The following is a 21,638-nucleotide window of genomic DNA, read 5'->3' on the forward strand; positions in this document are numbered from 1 at the left end:
GTAGAGTGTCATTGCAGCTCTTCTAGTCCAACCCTTTCCTCTTTCTCACTTCACACTGTCTACGCCATACCTCCTTACCAGAGGTATATTAATAGCCAACCACATTAGAAACCTGTGCTGTAAGATGATGAGTTGCTTTGCCCAGTACGAGATGTTGCCTACAATCCAGATGTCCGCTCTCTCATCATTTTTTCAAATTCTCCTTTTGGCAGATTTCTTTGTTTATTGCCCACAGGAGATTGGCTGTTTTGCTTCTGAGACAATGAAGGCCACCTTGAATTATATTGAATTTGCCAGTGAATTCCATTGCTGTAGAAGTGTTGCATGACTCACAGATGGGAATGACTATATGTGTATACTTTTTCCAATATTATATCCACGTATTAATACATGCAGTACTCATTCATGTCTTTATAGTGTTATAAACTATTTTATCTGAAATATTTCTAAAGTATGCAAGTTGAAAACACATTAATCGAAATGTCCCTATATAAGTTCATTCCCAGAATTAAAATTAACATCCTGTATTTCAACATATCAATGCTTGTATCTCATTTTTCAAGATGAAGTTTGTATTTGTTACTGACCTTCAGTGAATAATGTTTAGCATTTATCTCCACATCCATTTTGTCAGAGGCTATTCCATGTTTCCTATTTTACATTGACATTTGGGACACCCAGTCTATGAAGAGGATGAGGAATATTGCAGTCCAATGACTACTGGCAGAAATAGATAGATAGAAGAAATCTTTGGCCACAACATCTCACAGTACTTTTTAAAGGCAATGAGAATTGCCCTGGTTTGTCTTCGGTTCAGAACTTTACAAGTCCCAGTATTTCTCAATTATTTCTCTATTTTAAGGACACATGAGTGTGCCTAACCAGATAGCGGCTTCCTCAACGTATTGCTAATACATTATCTATCCCCTTGTCCCACAGGCCTCAGCTCGAAGGAGGGTTAGCATCGCTGTCATACCAAAGCAATTCCAGGTAAGAACTTACTCATAAGAAATATAAATGAACGACCATGTCCATGCCCACATGACACTCAGGCATGTGATGTCAAGCTACTCTGTGCCATGCCATAACACTGAGACAAACACATGTTCACACCTGCAGCATGGGTATTCTTGAAGCAGCTGGATGAGGGAAAGCCTTTTTAAATGCCTCTCACCATGTACAACACATTGGAACAAAAGCCAGGCTCATCCAATTATTAATTTGGTCAAGCTCAAGGACATGTGAATCTCCATTGAGGCCAGATGCTGAGCTTGGTACAGCTTCTATGACATAATATCGCCGTAAGAAATATTGTGTGGCACAAGTATTGAGGTACCCAATATAAAGTTTGCATACTTATAATGTAAACTACAAACATATGGCCCGATTCACAGAACTAACTTAAGACAAAATCCTAAACTTACTACCATTTTGGTATTCACAGAGGCACTTACTCATTTTGGTCTTCACAGAAGGCACTTACTCATTTCGGTATTCACAGAAGTTAGGAGTCCTAACTTTAGGACTCCTAAATGCCTTCTGTGAATACCGAAAGTCTTAAAGTTAGGATTTTTCTCAGTTTTTTGGAGTAATAAAGTTAGGACTCCTAACTTTAGGACTCCTAAATGCCTTCTGTGAATACTATACAACCAAATCCAGTGCATGAAACATACATCAGCACCCCTTTTCACTACTCCTCAAAAGCAAAACATATCAAACACACCAGCACAACAAAAACTTCAAAGCACAAAACCTCATAATACTTACCATCACAAAATACATAGATACACTTACCTTTCAAACCAAACAAAGGAACAAACTCCAGTGCCAAGCTTTCATTCTTCCACCACACCTAACACAGATACAGCAATACAGCGTCCCTCTTCTAACCGCCTCTTATCCATTGGACAATTTAGAACATTACTACATGACCCACATGCTGCACCACCTCCCTTGACTGCTACACCGTCCGCCTTAAACACATGCAAAAAATGTAAGCAACATGCCACACCTCACAACTTTGCTTCCCCATGTCTACTTCACAATAATGTTACACCACAAAAGCAACACAGCACTCCAACTCACTCTCAAACACCATCTCCAACACATACACACGCAGACCCATCAAAATGCCTTCTTAGCATGCTGGATGAGGAACACAATACAGAACAGCTACACGATTGCTATCCTAATAAAGCTAATACCAGCACTAAAAACACACCTGCTACAAACCCACACAATACTTTAAAAAAAATATATTTTTTATTTGCATTTTCAACCAACAAAAACAAACCCACACAATACTGATCACTCTTCTACAAAACAAAGTCCCACTATCACCAAAATCCAGTCTACACGGTCTACTAATAAATGCTCGTTCCCTCTCTAAAAACAAGCATCACATCTACGACCTTCTCACCGATGCAAAACAAGACATACTATTCATAACCGAATCATGGTTGGGAGAGGATATGGCTCCAGTCCTGCATGAAGCTATTCCTCTAGGCTATCAAATAATCACCCAAAATCGTACAGTCAAAAAAGGAGGTGGTCTAGCTGTTGTATTCAGGCAAACAATACATATCACAAAAATTGACAACATCTCCATAAAGAATTGTGAGGTTCTTCTAACAAGATGCCATCCTACACCGTCTTCCTCCTGTAACTTCCTGCTCCTTTACAGAGCTCCACCTAGCAAGGCAACAATCTCAGACGCACTTCTAGACACAGTTTCAAACCTGATAACAATACACTCCAACCTATGCGTTCTGGGTGACCTTAACATTCGGTTCGATAAACCCAATATCCTCCTGGCTACCATCGTGGAGGACGCCGGGCTGACTATATTTTCATACGCCGACGACACCCAAATTGTTTTCTCCCTTTCCAGCAGCGAGTGTAACAGTGTATCGACCCTGAAGACCGGGTTGTCACGGGTAGCCGAATGTATGCAGAGGCATCTCCTCAAGCTAAACGGTGACAAGACCGAGATTGTCATTTTGGGGAAGCATAAAGATCTTTGGGGCCCGCAACACTGGCCCAGTGACATGGGACCCCTCCCCCAGCCAGCCACTGTGGTTCGCAACCTCGGATTTCTTATGGATGACAAACTCTCCATGAGGCAGCAGGCCACCAAGGTGGCCGCCATCTGTTTCACCACCTTGAGATGGCTCCAGAAAATGCTATGGATGCTGCCCCATGCCACCAGGACCGTTGTCCATGCGTTAGTAACTTGTCGCCTGGACTACGGAAATGTGGTGTGGCTCACTGGTTAGAGGCGGCAGACCCGGAAGCAGAGGACGGCCTGGGACCAGGGTTCTATCCCCGACGCGGCAGGGTCATGGACCAGGGTCAGCGGACTCGATAATTCTCGCCTCGGTGCCTACTCTAACCAGAGATCACACTCGGCAACTCTGGGCATTAGCTTGCCTCATCTCCACAACGGCCCCCCACATACGCCGGGGATGCCTGGTTTCACCTTGGAGATACCCAGTAGGGACCATCTCACAGGGAAAGTCAGGACGGGTTCCCCAGCAGTCTACAGCGCAGAGATACTCCTTCGGGAGTCGATTCTAGCGCTTTAGAAACCCACAATTAATTATTTAATTAATTATCTCGGTGCCGACGCTGCTACCATTAACAAACTCCAGGTTGTACAAAACTCGTCGGCCCGACTCCTATGTAACATCCCGAGGAGATCATCGGCCTCCCTAGTCGCATTAAATTTAAAGCCCTGTGTTTTCTTTTCAAAATTAAACAGGGCTCGGCCCCGAAATACTTACAGAGTCTTGTTCAACCTTACAAGCCTTCTCACACACTAAGATCCTCTGCCAACTGTGATTTTGTTGTTCCAAGATTCCAACTTGTGAAGATGGGGGGTCGGTCCTTCTCCCATTTAGGCCCCAAATTCTGGAACGCACTGCCCATCGCTCTGAAATCAGAGACCGATTTATTTTGTTTCCGTAAAAAACTGAAAACCCTACTTTTTCAATAATGACATCTCCCGCTCTAGCTGGTCTATGGTACTATTGTTGTGTCCTTATTTTCTACTTTAGTCTATCCCTTGCACCGGGAAACCCACTGCGGGTAGCTGTTGCGCATTATACATTTTAGTTAAATAAATAAATAAATATGACCCATCCAAAAACAATAATCACCGGCCTAGACGCATTGAACTTGCATCAGATTGTCGACAATCCGACACAGACCGCTGGACATATCCTAGATGTCATTTTTGCTAATACTGAACTAGTTACCTTTCAAACTATAACTCCAGTCACATGGTCAGACCACCACTTGCTTGCTTTCCAACATAAAACAACGCTAAGTGACTCACCTAAAACTACCTTACATCCATCCACCTATCGGCCGTTGAACAAACTCAATTTGGAACACTTAGAAACACAACTAACATCCAGTACAAATCTGGAAACCATAAATTCTGTTCAAAATCTATATGAGTGGCTACAGGAAGCTTTTGACATCCTGATACCACTCAAAACCACACAACAGAACAAAAGAAAAAAAGCGCCTTGAAGAAACATAGAAATAAAAGACATAAAACAATAAATTAGAAAGCTGCAACGTACCTGGCTCAAAACAAACGCCAAACAAGACAAACTTCACCTACAGAAAATTAACAGATTATACAAGTCGGCTATCAAAAAAGCTAAGAAAAGGTATTATTCAGACAGAATTCAAAACGCTACATGTGCAAATAAAGAATTCTATAAAATACTCAATGAATTTCGCAAACCAAATTGCTTAGAAGGAACTCATCCTGTTACTCAAGATTTCACAGACAAACTGACAAATCATTACACGAACAAAGCAGACACATTGGACTCGTACTTAAAACAGAAACAAAGCACCAGCAATAACCCTTGTACAAAACAACAATCCAAGAATGCTTTAATCAAGCCTCTCCGTTCTTTCCAACACATCTCACACAAGGAATTTATGGACCTGGTCAAAGCAAGCAGGCCTGCTGGCAGCCCTTCTGACTCCTGTCAACCACAAACTTTCAAGACAATTCTTTTAACAACCTCTGCTGCCACTCTAGTAAGAAGAATCATCAACGATTCCTTAACTACTGGAATATTTCCAGAAGATCTCAAAAAGTTATACATACGCCCTTTACTGAGGAAAACAAACTTGGACCCGCTGAACCCTGACAACTACAGACCCATTACAAATGGACCTTTCCTGGGCAAAATGATAGAAAGAGCAGCGATCGCCCAGACATCACAATTCATTGAAGAGAATGACATACTAACAGACTTCCAAACAGGATTCCGTCCGGGAAGAGGCACTGAATCTGCCCTCCTTGCCATCTGGGATGGCCTAAAGAATAGTTGACCGCAACGGGGTTGCTGCGCTACTCCTCTTGGACCTCTCAGCTGCCTTTGACACGGTTGACCATGACACTCTGAAACAAAAGACTTTAGGAAGCCGGCATAGAGGGAACTGCTCTAGACTGGATCACGTCCTACCTTCGAAACAGAACTAAAGTCATCCATATCCCACCTTTCTCGTCCAAACCGTACTCCACAAAAGCAGGGGTCCCTCAAGGTTCTATCATCTCGCCAATGTTTTTTAACATCTACATAAAGTCATTACCAGTACTGATCAATACATTTCACCTCACGTACTACAATTATGTAGATGACACGCAAATACTCCTTCAACTGGAATGCCCCAAAGACATTGGAAAATCACAAACTTTCAGCTGTCTCAGAGTCGTGGATCAGTGGATGACTTGGAGCCATCTCAAATTGAATGCTTCAAAAACTGAAATACTCACATGTGGTGATTGGAAAAATTACAACCCGCTTGCTGTATGGCCTGATGAACTGGGATCACTGCCTTAAGTTTCGAAGGGAGTAAGAAACCTCGGAATGACCATGGACTCCAAGCTGTCGATGAATGCCCAAGTGGATAAACTAGCAAGATCAAGCTTTGCTACAATAAAAACACTGCGAACATTTTTCCCTCATTTGGGATTTCCACACAAGGTCCAAGCTACCATCTCCCTGTTCTGTCCAAATTCGATTACGCCAATAGCCTGTACCACGGATCACCTTTAGTGACTATGAAAAGACTACAACGGATTCAGAACTCGGCTGCCAGACTACTCTTGCATATCAAACCGCGAGACCACATCTCCCCTGCCTTGAAAGCCCTGCATTGGTTACCGGTTGCCAAAAGATCCACGTTCAAGCTGCTTTGCATCGCCCAAAATGCAATACATGGAATAGGACCACTCTTCATCAGGAATAAAATCACCAAACACATTCAACAAAGGAACCTCCGCTCTAAAGGAGCATCTCGCCTCAAAATCCCACCATACAAGAAAAAAAACATGGGTGGCACATCCTTTTCTGTTCAAGCAGCCAAACTATGGAACTCTTTACCCCCAACATAAGATCCACCGACAACCACCTTATCTTCAGAAAACTACTCAAGATTTGGCTCTTCCCCACATAAGCACCATACGCAATCAGAAATTTACAGCATATCTCTCTGTATATAAGCATTTGTTTTCACTATAGATATGGACCTATCTTTGTGTATTACTTTGTATAAACATGTAAAATAATGATGTTGTTAAGGGAGAAAATAATAATAATAATAATAATAATAATAAAAAATAAAAATCATCTTTGGTCTACATGTACATACTTTCATTGTGCATCTATGTACCTTCCATGTATTTGGATCTGTGTGTCTGTTACTTTTATCCTGAAAAAACATATCCAATGCACTACACTATTTCTCATCCTGTGCCTCTATCAATATCTTTAATCTACATATACTTACTACCTTTATGTATCTATATACTTTCAATGTATTTATGGATCTATATATTTATCACTTTCTTCTAATTTAGCATTTCCAATGCACTACCCTATTTCTCAGCCTATACTTCGCTTAATATATCTTCTAGCCCAACCTTCTGACTCTTCTCAAACTTCTTTCTGCTACTCTTTCCAATGCACTACCCTTTCTCTCATCCTATACATCTATCAATATATCCTCTACATCCACTCTCTCATTTATCCCAAACTCCATACCCACTACTATGATCGCCAAAATAACCCTTTCTAGACTCTCTCCTACTCTACCCCTCCTTGCATCATCTGACACCTCTTTTTACTATACTAATCCCCTAAAACAAACCTTTCTAAACTCTTCCCTCTGACTCCTCTCCTCCAAAACTCCTTTTTACTCATCCAAAAGCCTCCTCCTACTGCTAAGACCTAAAAAAAAATCCTTCACTCGTTTATCCCTCCACTATCCTTTTCAATCAAAATTAACAGACTAACATGTTCACTTCTCAAATTCCATATTCAGCTATTCTAATATACTAGCCAAATAACTGAATAACATATCTACTACTCAAATTCCTTCATATTTATACTATACTCATTTTCAACACTAATCCTTTATGGGTTCCGGGGTGGCGTGCTACACGCCAGAAAAGCACTTTAACACCCATCAGGGGTAACAAGTGCTATATGAATGCACATTTTTCTTTCCCTTTTATCCCTCCGCTATCCTTCTCACTCCAAGTAACAGACTAATATCCACCACTGAAATTACTTCATATTTCACCATATTAATTCACCACTAATCCTTTATAGGCTTCCTGAATAGCGTGCATCAACAAGCGCTAAATAAATTCAAACCTTTGTCCTCCTCTATCCTTCTGCTATCATTCCAAATCCAAATAACTGACTAACCTATCCACCACTTAAAATGTACTTTCTCTTTATACTAATTCAACACTAATCCTCAATGGGTCCCGGAGTAGCGTGCTACTCGCCGAAAAAGCGCTTCAACGCCTCGTCAGGGGTAGTAAGCGCTATATAAATGCAATTACAATACAATACAATACATTATAAAGGGCATTAAGGGGTGAGGGTGATGAAATATATACACTGATTATATTTTGAACATCAACATTTTATTGTCCATTTAGTAGTCCATGTTATGAAGAGGATAGTTCATTACTTCACTGAAGAAATAAAAGAAATTTAATATGCAATTCCTCTGCAATATTTCATCCAAACCCCCAAATACGCAGTCTTCACAGCCAATGTGTGTTTCGTGGAATATCCACTTTTTCAAAGCATGTTAATAAGTACTGTTCAGAAAACTATGTAAGCCATTTTAAATCATCAATTTCATCCTGATATATTACCAGGTTTAATAAACTTCACAATCTGCTTTAATAGGCAAAATCTCCACACTTTAAATTGGTTCTCCCAAAAGAGGAAAGGCCTTGAGTTTCTGCCTCACTCCAATTTGTACCTTACAACAGTATACTAAAACTCTATTACTATAGGCTACTATCTTCATAGTGAGCAATTTCAAACCATGAATAAATGAATACAACTTGTTAATAATATAAAATGAATAATGAAACAATTACATCATTTAAATGGCCAATTAAGTTTTGCAAACTTTACAAAAAATATAAAAATACAAACATTGAGAGAGGAGCTTCGCGGGCATCCATGATGGTCGCGTGAGCACAGAGCTCCCGAGACCCGCGCCGCCCTTCGCAAATATCCTGCTAATATCCTGTTTCTGAAGATGGGCTTTTGAAGGCGATCCTTGGCTGACATCAATATTCCTTTCAAAATTGAAATCGGACGTCGGGGGCCACTTCTACATCGGCTCGTGCTTCTGCGACCTGCCCCGGGACGGGACCAGGGGCTCTGCTGATTTTCAGGCCGAGGAGTAGTTGAACACCAACGGCCAGAGGGGTCTTCCCCAGGCGGCCTCACTTCAGCTTCAGTTTCACTTTCCTACTCCGGGCTCTGATTGACTGGCATTCCTTCTGATCTACTCCAGATCTGGGTGAGTCTGCTCTACTGCTTTGTGCCTTCTTCAAGTGGGGTCCGGCTTCCAGCCCTATTGGATCTTCTCTCCTTTTGCCCATTTTGTGTACTTTTGGCCTCATCGTGATCGGCCATTTTCACCAGGTCGCGAGGGCCCGTTCCCAAGATGGCCACCAAACCGGACACTGAGAAGCGCAAGACGAAAACGCCTCTCCGTGGGGGACTAACTCAAACTAATGTGATGGACCGCTAAACCCATCCTAAAGGGTCCTCCAGCGGCACCGGCCGTACTCCTGAAGACCCATCGGTGGACCTTGCTGAGCCCTCTGAGGTATCGCTTCAAGATGTCATGAGCGCCATCGCCAGTATGAAGGCCTCCATGGGACAGCAGTACGAGGCCCTCGCCTCCAAGATCGATACAGTGGCTGTCGATGTTACACTGATTAGAGCGGACCTGGCGAAGACCAATGAAAGGGTTAAGGCTTTGGATTTAAAGACCTCCAGCCTGACGACTGATGTCACGGAGGTACAGACTGAGATCGGCAACTTGCGTTCCTCACAGGACTTGGTGGCCCGTCGGCTTGAGGAGTTTGAAAATAGGGCCCGGCGTAATAACGTACGCATTATAGGTGTCCCGGAAAATCCCGAAGACGCTGCCACCGACACCTTGGTGGAAGACCTGGTCCTGAATCACCTTGCCGCCGCCGGTCTCAGTAAATTCTTCGCTGTTGAACGGGCCTATCGATTTCCGGGTGGGAAGCCGAAACCGGGTGCCCCCCCGAGACCCATTATTGCCACACTCTTCCATTTTCGGGACAGGGACGCTATCCTTTGGGCATCTCGTGAGAGCAGCCCTGTGAAAATTCGACAACACCACTGTGAACTTCTATCCCGACTTTACTCCATTGGTTCAGCGGCAGAGAATGGGGTTTCGGGGAGTGAAACAGAGACTGCGCGATTTGGAACTTAAATATGCCATGTTGTTTCCAGCCAAACTACGAATTGAATATGAGGAACAAACGTTTTTCTTTGATCGTCCGGACAATGTCAGTGACTGGCTTGATTCCCTGCCCAAAAGAGGTGATCGAACTGAGCGCCCCGGTGGCGCCGACGGTGGCTCGCCGGAGCGGGAGTGACATTCTGGTTCCCGACGTCTGAACTTTCTGCCTATTTGTCAGCTGAGTTTGAATAATTGTCCTCTTGTTCTATTCTGGATCGGCCCGAGGGTGGCGGGGGTGTAAGGGTCTCTTCCTCCTCCTGGGTTTCTTTGTGTAGATTAGTTACATGATTGGGCGACAGGCACACTGCAAGTTGGGGTGGCTTCTGAGTCGTACGCAGGGGTGCAGGGTGTTGTAACGGGTTCAAGTTGGGGGGTGGTGGGGGGGTGTTCGTCTGTTTATTTCTTTGTTCACAAGGCATTGTATTGTTTTTCGTCCATTCCAATCATTGGGTCCTGTGAGGGGTGTGCTCTGTCTCTTCTACGGGGGTGGGGGGTGGTGAGTTGAGACTGCTATCCTGGAATGTCAATGGTTTGGGAGACAGGATAAAACGTGGGGTTGTGCTGCAGTTTCTTAGACGCCATTCCCCTGATATTGCTCTTTTGCAAGAAACGCACTTAATCGGTAACGCATGTCAAACTATGAATAGACGTGGATGCCGACTGGTCGCTCACTCTGGATTCACTTCCGGCTCCAGAGGAGTCGGTATTCTCATTCGGTCCTCCCTCCCTTTTGAAATTGATGATGTAAGACTCGATGACAGGGGGCGCTACGCCGCGCTCACCGGTAGATGGGAGGGTAAGACGCTTTCCATACTCACACTGTACGTCCCTCCGGGCCTGCAGACGTCCACTTTTGCTGACCTTGGGCGGCTCCTATTGGGTCTTCCAGAGGGTCTTCTGATCCTGGGTGGTGACTTTAACTCCGTGGTCTCCGGCACTTTGGATCGCCACCCCCCTAGAGATTTGACTAGGTCTCAATTGTGGCTTGCTGACCTGCTGGACCCTTTTGGCCTTATAGATAGTTGGAGGTTGATACACCCTACGCAGCTACAATATACCTTTCACTCGGGGGCCCATGGTAGTCTTTCCAGGTTAGATTATTTCCTAAGGCCAGCAGCGCAGTTACCCTCTATCAAAGAGATTCGTCAGCTCCCAAGGGCATTTCTGATCACTCCCCCCTGTGGCTTTGTGTCAAGGCTGGGGTGGGTGGCGAGGGTAGAGTGGCTCCTATAAACCCCTGGCACCTTCGCAATCCTAAAACCCGCTCTGCACTGCTGAAATCCATTGACCACTACTTCGATGAAAATGTGGGGTCTGTTTCTTCCTCTGTTTCACTGTGGGATGCCCTACTTGATGCGGCTTTCACTGTAGACGAGGTCGCTGTTGCCATACGTTCCCTTCGCTCTGGCAAGGCACTAGGTCCTAATGGTTTGCCCATTGAACTCTACAAGCTACAACCCGACAAAATGGCGCCCTACTTAAGGAATATGTTCCTTGAGGCTTTCAATTCTGGTTCTCTCCCCCTTGATCAGCGACTAGCCACCATCGTAGTAATCCACAAGGAGGGTAAGCCGCGTAATCGCTGCGCCTCGTATCGGCCCATTTCACTACTTAATGCCGAACCTAAGATACTGGCTAAACTACTAGCTAATCGGTTGATTACGGTGATCAGCAACTTGATCCATCCGGATCAATCCGGCTTCATTCCACACCGGAATACCGCCCTTAATCTTCGCAGACTTCACGGAGTTCTCGCGAGAGCTGAGACTCTAACTGAGCCGGCCATTTTGGCCTCCTTGTACACCACTATGGCTTTTGATACTATAGAATGGCCTTATCTTTGGGCGGCCCTCTCCAAATTTGGGTTCGGTCCAACATTCATCGCCTGGGTGAAGCTCCTTTATGAAACACACCTCGCCCAGGTGGTTGTTAACGGTAAGGTCTCCGGCGTCTTTACACTTGGACGCGGCACCCGGCAGGGTTGCCCGCTGTCTCCGTTGCTTTTTGCCCTTGCTCTGGAACCGCTGGCGGAGTGGCTCCGTTGGGAGCCCTCCATGGAAGGCATCAGGTGGACTCCCGACTTTGAGGACCGAATCTTGCTATATGCGGATGACATCCTTTTATATCTTACGTCCCCCCGGAAATCCCTTAATGTGCTTTTCGATGTTCTGACCTCCTTCGGAAGAACTCGGGTCTCATTATCAATTGGACCAAATCATGCGTCTATGTCCTGTCCGGTGAGCTTCCCCCACTGCCTCGTAGATTCCTGATTCAAATTGCTGACACTGGCTTTAAATACTTGGGGATTTATGTTTCCTTGGATCCCGCAGTTCGCTATGAACACAACCTGCTACCCCCTCTTCACCGGCTTAAACTTGACGCTGCACGGTGGCGGCAGTTGCCTTTGTCGCCACTGGGTCGCGCGGCTCTTTTCAAAATGATGTCGCTGCCCAGATTTTTTTATGCACTCCAAAACTTTTTCGACCCCATTCCCTCCGGATATTTTCGTGAAGTGGAACACCTGCAGAGGCGACTTGTCTGGGACGGGCGTGCGCGCATTGCTCTGTCTAAGCTCACGCGTCCGTGGTACGATGGAAGCATTGCCCTCCCAGACATCAAGCGTTACTATTGGGCTTCTCAATTAAGTGCCGTTAACCATGCAACTTACGCTCCCTGTCCTACCCCGGCCTTCGCCATGGACAAGCACCTCTTGCCCGGTGGGAATTTTAATAGAGTGCTATATTCCAAGGGGCTTCATAGGACGTTGACCGGGCCCACGAAAATCGCCGTCAGAGTGTGGCACGATGCAAATGCGGCCTTGGGATGGTGTGATAGGTTGACGCGTGCGACTCCCTTGTATGCTTCCGAAGGTTTGGGCAATCTATGGCGCACAAAAGGTTTTGATAAATGGGACATGATTGGTCTAAGTAAGGTGGGTGACCTTTGGACTAAAGGGAATGTGAAGACCTTTGAGGTGCTCAAGACGGAATATGAGCTTGGAGACAGGGAATTTTTTAGATATGCTCAGGTACGTCATGCTCTACTGACAGTTTTTGCTGTGGGGACTGCTATTCCCGAATCCTCGCCTCTCGAGGACCGTATCCTTGACGGCCATGTCCCTGATAGTACAATTTCACTGATTTATAAAAAACTGATCAACACTAGAATTGACTTGCTCTCGCACCTCAGGGCTTTATGGATTGCCGACGGGCTGGAACTGTACGACGAGGACTGGCAGTCTGCTTTGTCCTCGCCTAAAGAGGTTGCCATACCCGCCCGCCTTCGGTTTGTCCAACTTAAGATCCTTCACTGTGTGTATGTCACTGGTCCGAGTCTGGTTCTCATGGGTTATTCGTTGGATGGGTTGTGCAAGAGTGGCTGTGGTGTGATTGGCACCTTCCTTCACATTTTGTGGGAATGTCCTGAAGTGGCTGGTTTTTGGTCCCGAGTGCATGCGATTATGGAAAATGTCACGGGGTTCCTCTTCTGCCTGAGGCCCGACGCTGCCTCTTGAATGTATGGGAACCTATGATTATACTGCTTCTCAGATCTGCTGGGCGACCCTCGGCAACATGGTAGCTAAGAGGGATATTGCACAGCTATGGGGCTCTCATAGACCGCCCACTGTACTGGCGTGGAAGGAGAACATGGACTGGTGCATGTTTCAGGAAAAGACAGTATACTTGTCCCGGGGCAGACCCAGAAAGTGGAATAGAATTTGGTCACAGTGGAATGCTTATCGTGGAAATATATGTACTCCCCCACATGACTCTACCCCTGATGTCTCCTTGTCCCCCTAACTGACATTCCCAATGTTTTGTATTGACAGTCTATATTGCATTGTTTCCTCGCTGCCCCCCTCCCCTCCTCCTCTACTGCTTTCAGCTATACTGTACGTTTTGAACTGTTCGGAGCTGCTCCCACTTGGACTCAAGATTACCTTCACTGTATTTTTGCCTTGTGTTTTTTGTTTACTGTTTTGTGTTAATTTCAATAAAATTCTAAAAAAAATGTTTTAAAAAAAATACAAACATTTATTAAGATATCTTCTCACCTTACTCACCTACAGACCCAATAATCCACCAATAATTAAAAAAATGAAAATAAACCCAAAAGCTTTTTAAACTTTTCAAGAAAAATAATCTACTTAAAAATGACAAACAATTAAAATTAACATATTTAATAACCTAAAACACACAAAATTATAAAACATTAGAAAGAAGTACAACATTGATATTGTACACAACTACGTGTTAAAAATAACAATTCTAAACACTTACAAATCCATGTTCTGTTCAAGCAGTGGTTTTACCTGAGATGTGTGTTTGTCAAGTTTACGCATGTGGAGTACAGCAACACAGATTAGTAGATGTGCTCTGAGGTGCAGTGACTCATGAAGGGTCCATTACAGAGGCTGCAGCTCTGAGGAAGCCAGCTCTGATTGAGACGGTCCTAGAATTCTCTTCCTCAGGCAGCTCGTGCGGGACCAGACATACTTCTTGCCCTTCTGACAAGGTCAGAAAGGCTCCCAGGTTGCAGGCAGACCCACTGCTCTATCAGCAAGAAGCAGTGACCCCAGGTGTTGTCCCCTCACCTCTGGGAGGCTGGCTGTCCTATGACCGCCAGCCCTGGATCTCAACAGTTCTTTAAATAATGTGAGGAGTACTTGCTATCTTTGTCCTGAAGAACTTGGAACTGAAACCAAGTGGGGTAGTTTGCAGCACAGACAACGTGTTAATAAAAGTTGATAGCTGTCACAGAATGAATGACAATATTGGTTCCAGACAGGAGAATCCAATATTTGAGCACAATGATGTGTGAAACCTCTGCATCCGGCTATCATCAGCTTTATTGAAGTAGCACTCAGGGAGAGACAAAAGGGGTAGGCCCTGCCTAGTACCGTCTCTCGCTCTAACAACAGAATCTGCTTACTCTTCCATATTAAGTCCCATTAACTCAAATTGCAATGCTCCAAAAGGAGTAGTCAGCAATCCTCTGCTAAAAAGGTCGCCACAGAATTCTAAAGATGGCTCTGTCTCCATCCTACCACACGCCAGTGTCTAGGCTTACACCCTTCACTCAGGAATAAAGGAAATACATTTTCCTTATCTGGGGAGATTGTACCACAATCTCCATCTCTTCCTTTGTAAAGCCAAAATGGGTTCCGCCAATCTTAGCAATCTCACACTCAATCACGCTAAGATGCACACTTTTTACAGTACACAGTCAGCATGCACATGGAATGTCAGCGCCAGGTTCTGGGTGTCTCACAGAAGTGGAATTTACATGAGTGGGGCCCATAGGCACCACACTCCTAAATCAGAGAAAAAGCTCTGTTCAGTATTCAAAGTAAAAAAACAGTGCACTGCCACTACTGCTTCAAGTTGAAAACACAGTACATGGACAGTAGTCCCATGTCAGCTAGAGGGCACACTTGTGCATCTCTCCAGGTCTCCAAACCATGCTCTTGACCTTAGATGCAAAGGACAGGTTTAGCCTTCAGCACGCACCCTTGATTAGAATGGGAGCAGTGCCACAAAAAGTAGGAATGCCAGGTATCACATGCAGTTGGGTCACTCAGGGCAGGGGTACACAATCATTTACCATGCATACGACAATCCTGTCCCATCAACCATTAATTTATAATTTAGCATGGTGCCAGCAAACATGCATTGGACTGCCAAACTGCCTCTCACAGTAATTCAAAAAGTGATCAAAAATATAGGTGGGAGATTAGTTAGCATAGACAATGGTGTCACTTCATCGGCAATAAAGCTAACACTCAAAGAAAAACGTGAAAAGATCTTTTAAAAGTGCTTTTTCCCTATTGTAATTCCACAATTAATGTTTTGACATTTTAAGGTACTTTTTAAAAAAAAATTGTTTTTCAATGAGTAAATTCTCAGAGCTATCTGTTAATAATGCTTTGATATAAAGCTCTGACAAGAGGTATTAAGAGTGAGATATGGCTTGAAATTGGGAATCATTTACACACGTTCACCTCCTCAGCAGCCTTTACCATGCCAACACAAGGAGATGATGGACGGAGCTCTAAAACTTTTCAGACACTCACTCCCAGTCACAGATATGAGTTGAATCCATCATTGTTGTTTAGCTCACTTAGCCACCCTAGTTCAGACACAGCTACAGGCAAATCAGTCTTGACCCTGTACCTCATAGGAAAAGTCCAACCCGAACTGCCAAGCCTTGTCTTCCCTGGACCGGAAACAAGCATCCTGAGACCGGTTTTGGGCTAACAGCCCTCATCAGCCAGGCAAGCATAAATCCAGTGGTAAAGTGAGCAAGTGACCCACGTCTGGGCATATCCTGCCATCTTAGGGCGAACAAAGCAAACACAAGGAGATGATGGACGGAGCACCAAAACTTTTCAGACACTCACCCCCAGTCACAGATCTGGGTTGAATCCATCATCGTTCTTTAGCTCACTTTGCCACCCCAGTTCAGACACAGATATAGGCAAATCAGTCTTGACCCTGTGCCTCATGGGAACAGTATAGCCCGAACTGCCAAGCCATGTCTTCTCTGGACCAGAAACAAGCATCCTAGGACCTGATCGGGCTAACAGCCCTCATCAGCCAGGCTAGCTTGAATCTAGTGGCACAGTGAGCAAGGGACCCACGCCAGGGTATACCCTGCCAACTTAGGGCGAACAAAGCAAACACAAGGAGATGATGAACGGAGCACTGAAACTTTTCAGACACTCACCACCAGTCACAGATCTGGGTTGAATCCATCATCGTTCTTTAGCTCACTTTGCCACCCCAGTTCAGACACAGCTACAGGCAAATCAGTCTTGACCCTGTGCCTTTTGGGAACAGTCCAGCCCGAACTGCCACGCCACGTCTTCTCTGGACCAGAAACAAGCATCCTGGGACCGCTTTCGGGCTAACAACCCTCATCAGTCAGGCTAGCTGGACTGTTCCCATGAGGCACAGGGTCAAGACTGATTTGCATATAGCTGGGTCTGAACTGAGGTGGCGAAGTGAGCTAAAAAATGTGTAATGAAGGAAAATTAGTCCAGTAGCCGAGATGTAGAATAATGATGACAGTTTATTAATGGTCTGTAGCATCAAGCCATTAAGCCCATAAAGGATTGAGCCCCACCATGAGCAGCTTCCTTGCTGCTCAGCCCATACTCTCAACAGACACTCCACAACCAGGCATCCCAACATTCCATTACCTCACCATGCATACCAACATTCCACAGCACATCCTCACTGGCTGAGCAGCAAGGGAAAGGAAGCAGGAAAGATGCATTGCACTGGAAACCATATACCATAGAATGATGATGGATTCAACCCAAATCTGTGACTGGGGATGAGTGTCTGAAAAGTTTCAGCGCTATGTCCATCATCTCCTTGTGTTTGCTTTGTTCACCCTAAGTTGGCAGGGTATGCTCGGACGTAGGCCCCTTGCTCACTTTGCCACTGGTTTCAAACTAGCCTGGCTGATGAAGGGTGTTACCCAGAAACCGGACCCAGGATGCTTGTTTCCGGTTCAGGGAAGACCTGGCTTGGCACAGGTAGCCATTCTGTCCTCTCTGATTTTCTAATTTGTTTTTCATGTGTTTTTTTTAATAGCCCTTCAGCAGCCCAGAGAGCGGGAGGTCATCTGACTCTGACATGCCAAAGCAAGCAGCTGAAAATGGGTCGAGCATGGAAAGGTAGGCCAGTACAGTCATCAGCTGGACGGCATCATTGGAGTCGATTGTACATAAGGCCAGCAAGAACATACAGTGTTTGCAATTTAATCCTATTGCTTCAGTGTGACTTTTGTTATATACATTGCAGCTCTATAATGCGCATCTCACCGGTATCTTGCTATAACAACAACATTTCTCTGGGAGCCATGCTCTGCTGAAACCAGGCTCCAGCATTGATGAGTGTGCTGCACCAAAGAGCCAATGGTTTCGAGATTACTGGGTCCTGAATGTGAAGTCAAATTCTTTCAAACTGAACAAAGAAGAAACTCAGCGAAAAGTGTGATATAATCATGTACTGGCTGGAGATGAAAGATCCCAGAGTAATTGTCGAAGCCAAATCCATTCTACAAGATACATTTCGTTAAAGTTAGACTGCCAACGGGAGTCAAGCTAGGGGTTCTCCTCTTATCTATTACTCAGAGAAGAATACAGAAAGAAGACCCTCTCAATGAGGCATCTCCCCATTCAAATGTCACAAACATCCTAGTTCTGTACTTCATCAAGGAATAGAAACATCATGTCTACTCCTGGCGGCTTTGGACAACCAGTTGAGGCATTTTAAAGCTCTTATTGCTCTGCTACCAATTCAAAGTAATTGGAAAACAATCTTCCTGCAGGCTCCCCTGTCTCTCTAAGAGGCGTAGATTGTGAAAGTGTACTAAAAGCAGACTGTGGTGTAAGAATCCTTAAGCCGTGAACTTGCAATACTGCTCCATAGTTCTTTAACAGAGACCTCAATGTCAACTCTTTTGGTGCATGGGCTGACAACAATGCTAGTCACACTCTGATCTGGTGCGCTCTCTCTGAGTGTGCACCAAATATGAGTGGTGCACAGTTATTGCGTCCTTCCTAAGGGCTACCATTCGGAAGGGGGCACAGTGGTGACAGGAATCGCTTAGCTATACCCCCACAGGCAGGTTCCGTCACAAACTGCACAAGCCTGAAAGGTAGTCCTTTCCCCCTTGAAAGTGAGGCGAGGTCTGCCACATACGGTGAAAGGAGGACTGGTGGTTTCAAACAGTCTACTGTTTGCTTTTTACTAATGAACTGTTTCCAGTGTAAGCTCTAGTTTGCGTCTGCGATAAAATAGCGCATCTTTCACAGTCGGGTTCTATTCTGCACTAGGCACACCCAATTAAGGGTGCTCCACAGCACAGATTTGGAAGTGTGCCCGATATACCGCAGGCCCCCACGGATACCTCTACCTGCACACACAGCTAGTGGAGTTAGACTTTCTCCCGTAGACTTGCCCCCGTAGACTTGCCTAATACCAGAATGTTATATGTATGTTATTGAGGATCTCTTTCATAGCCGAATATTTTGAGGATGATAATTGTTACCTTGCATACAATTTAAATAACCACTGTGCTGCAAGCTATCAGTGAACCAGGGTATTGTTATCCACGGACACAGAGACCATATCTGCAGAGAACTCTCTCCAGGAGAAGTTCTCCATCACTTACCTTACAAGAACTAAAATAACCTTAGGCCAATCCATGACATAAAGAACAAATTTGGAGAAAGGGTTTAGTTATAATCCTTTCTAGAGAGAGTTTCCAGACTGAATAATAGGGTGTCACACCTGCTTGCTGTAAATTCCTGCCTAACATAGAAAGTGGGGATTTGTGTGACTGTTTGGTTTCATAAGTATTGATTGCATTTATATACTTCTCGTAAGCACACTTCATAAGCGGGTGCCACAATCAGCAGGAAACAGCAATTTTCGTGCTGGAAATCTTCCAAGCAATGGCAGTCTCAAAACATTTTATTGGGGAGAACCAAAGGCAGTGATTACAGTGAAAAAGAATGGGCTCTTTAACTCCAACAAAAAACAGTCCATAGTCAACAAAATCTTCAGTATTCCCAAACCAGGCTTAATGATCCAAAACAAACTGAATTCGCCTCTAAGAACTGCTGTGTCCGGTCAGTTTTCGCGTCTGAAAATCCATGATAGTTTTGTACATGGAAATGAAGACAGAGAGACCAATTTGCAACAAAAAAAGTAACTGTTTAAATCTAGACTCGTAGGTCGAGATTTGTCAACTCAAATTCATCGGAGGCGTGAAAGTAACATGATTTACAAGTGCAAACGTAAATTTGTAATTCACAGTATGTGCATTTATACTCATAAATCGGTTTACACCATAGTGTTGGCACACCACTATGGTGTGAATGCATGAGTAAATGTTTTTTTTTTAACTTTATTTTTGAAGTTTTCAGAGGAACAACAAAAATGGTGCATTCATAGTCATACAGTACAATATATAGTCAGCTAAGCGAACATGTATCCGGACCAACAGCAAAATACAAATTACATGTCAATATAAACCATGGGGCCAATGGAACATGCTTTCATTCATGGATCAATGTTCAAGTTGCAACGTCGGGGCCAAATATCAATAATAGTTACTCATTAACACAATTGTCTCAGATGAACCTAGACCAGTGCCATGGCTCGTTGCAAACACGAGTAGGGGATCACAGGGTCAAACAATCAGTCATAGCGATCCATGCCTTGTAGGCCAAGCAGAGCGCTCTGTAATATATTATCAATCAGCCAAAGTCCGGACCACAATTCCCCCCTGGCTCCCTCATGTTGAAAAAACATTAGTGCTGATGTTCAGAGGGCCTCTCATGTGGACACCTAATCTGCGAGGAAGATGGCATGCCTGCATTGTGGTGGTCATCATTCTCAAACAAATAACCCTTCAACGGGGCCCATATATCGGCCGGCCTAGAGGAAACCGGCAATAGCTCAGAGTATGTAGCAATCTGTTCCTGACAGTATGTGAGATCATGTAACCAATTCTTAAATTTAGGGGCTCTGCCTCTTCCCCATCTGCAAGCTACCCTTCTCTTAGCCACCAAGAATGCCAGTGCAATGTACTTACGGTGTGCCGGCGGTACCGTCTCCACATACCCCAGAAGACCAATTATTGGAGATGGCGCCATGTTTGTATGTATCATCTTGGACACCGCAACGAATACTTGACGCCAATATTCCTGCACTCCTTCACAGTCCCACGCCAAATGCAGGAAGTCAGCCCCGGGGGCATTGCATCTATCGCAGGTGTTGGTGTCTCGCAAGTGAAATCTATGCATACGGACTGGGGTATAATAGAGTCTGTGTATGAATTTGTAATGTATAATTCTAAATCTGCTGCTTGATGAAATGCGTTCAGTTTGCTGCAAGCAGAATTCCCATTGTTTGTCCGAGATGACCATGCCTAACTCCCGATCCCAATGTGCCCTCGCCGCAAGTGGTGGTGCGTCTCTCAGTGTATGCACAGTTCTATAGATTGTGGATACCAGTTTCCTGGGTGTTTCGTCCCGCAATATACGCTGCAGGGGCTCAAAGGCCGGAGGCTCACTAGGAAAGCCAGGCGTAATTGCTCTAAGTCCCTGGTGCAGCCTAATATAAAGGAAAGTGTCGAGAGGAGTCGGGGGGCCGTCAGACCCAAAACTATCCGGTGTGCGAAAAACTCCCGAGTTGTACAGGTCCCCCCATGTTACAATCTGCAAACGCTTAGTCAGTTTATGGAAAATCGCCTCCTGTAACAGGGGCATGTCTGAATGATAGGTAAGTGGAAGCAAAGGTGAATACAGCATGGGGCATTCAACATAGCTCCCAAACGAGCCCATGCATTTACAGTGCTCATTACCGTAGACAGCGTCCGATCTCTACTTTGTAAGGGAGTATACAATGCCCCCTCCATTGGGATTGGATGAGCTAGCCAGTGTTCCGAGGCGATCTGAGGCATGTATAGAGGTTGATATACCCAAAAGTAAGCATAGTGTGCATGAGCAGAATAATAATATAATTCAAAATCGGGGATACCGAAGCCTCCTTGGTTGTATGGTCTGACGAGGACATCCCATCGCAGTCGGGCCGTCTTGCCTCCCCACACCAAAAGGGTAAGCTCTGATCGGAGCTGTTGGAAAAAAAATTTACCAGGATAATACGGTATATTCAAAAATAGGTATAGCAATTGCGGCAGCACAACCATCTTTATGAGGGACGCCCTGCCCGCCATAGACAGTGGAAGGGTGATCCATCTCGTGATGTTAT

At 44.8% G+C, this 21,638-nt stretch overlaps 1 protein-coding gene across 1 annotated transcript in view; it reads left to right on the top strand.

Moving 5' to 3' along the window:
• LOC144753631 (uncharacterized) overlaps positions 1 to 21,638 on the top strand; it is a 463,125-nt gene that overhangs the window by 291,486 nt on the left and 150,001 nt on the right. Inside the window, exons 10-11 of the mRNA XM_078641257.1 lie at positions 940 to 990; positions 17,448 to 17,530. Of these exons, the coding sequence (XP_078497383.1) occupies positions 940 to 990; positions 17,448 to 17,530 (134 nt within the window). The remainder of the gene's footprint in view (positions 1 to 939; positions 991 to 17,447; positions 17,531 to 21,638) is intronic.

Source organism: Lissotriton helveticus, chromosome 5_1 (assembly GCF_964261635.1).
Source record: "Lissotriton helveticus chromosome 5_1, aLisHel1.1, whole genome shotgun sequence".
Taxonomy (NCBI): Eukaryota; Metazoa; Chordata; class Amphibia; order Caudata; family Salamandridae; genus Lissotriton; species Lissotriton helveticus.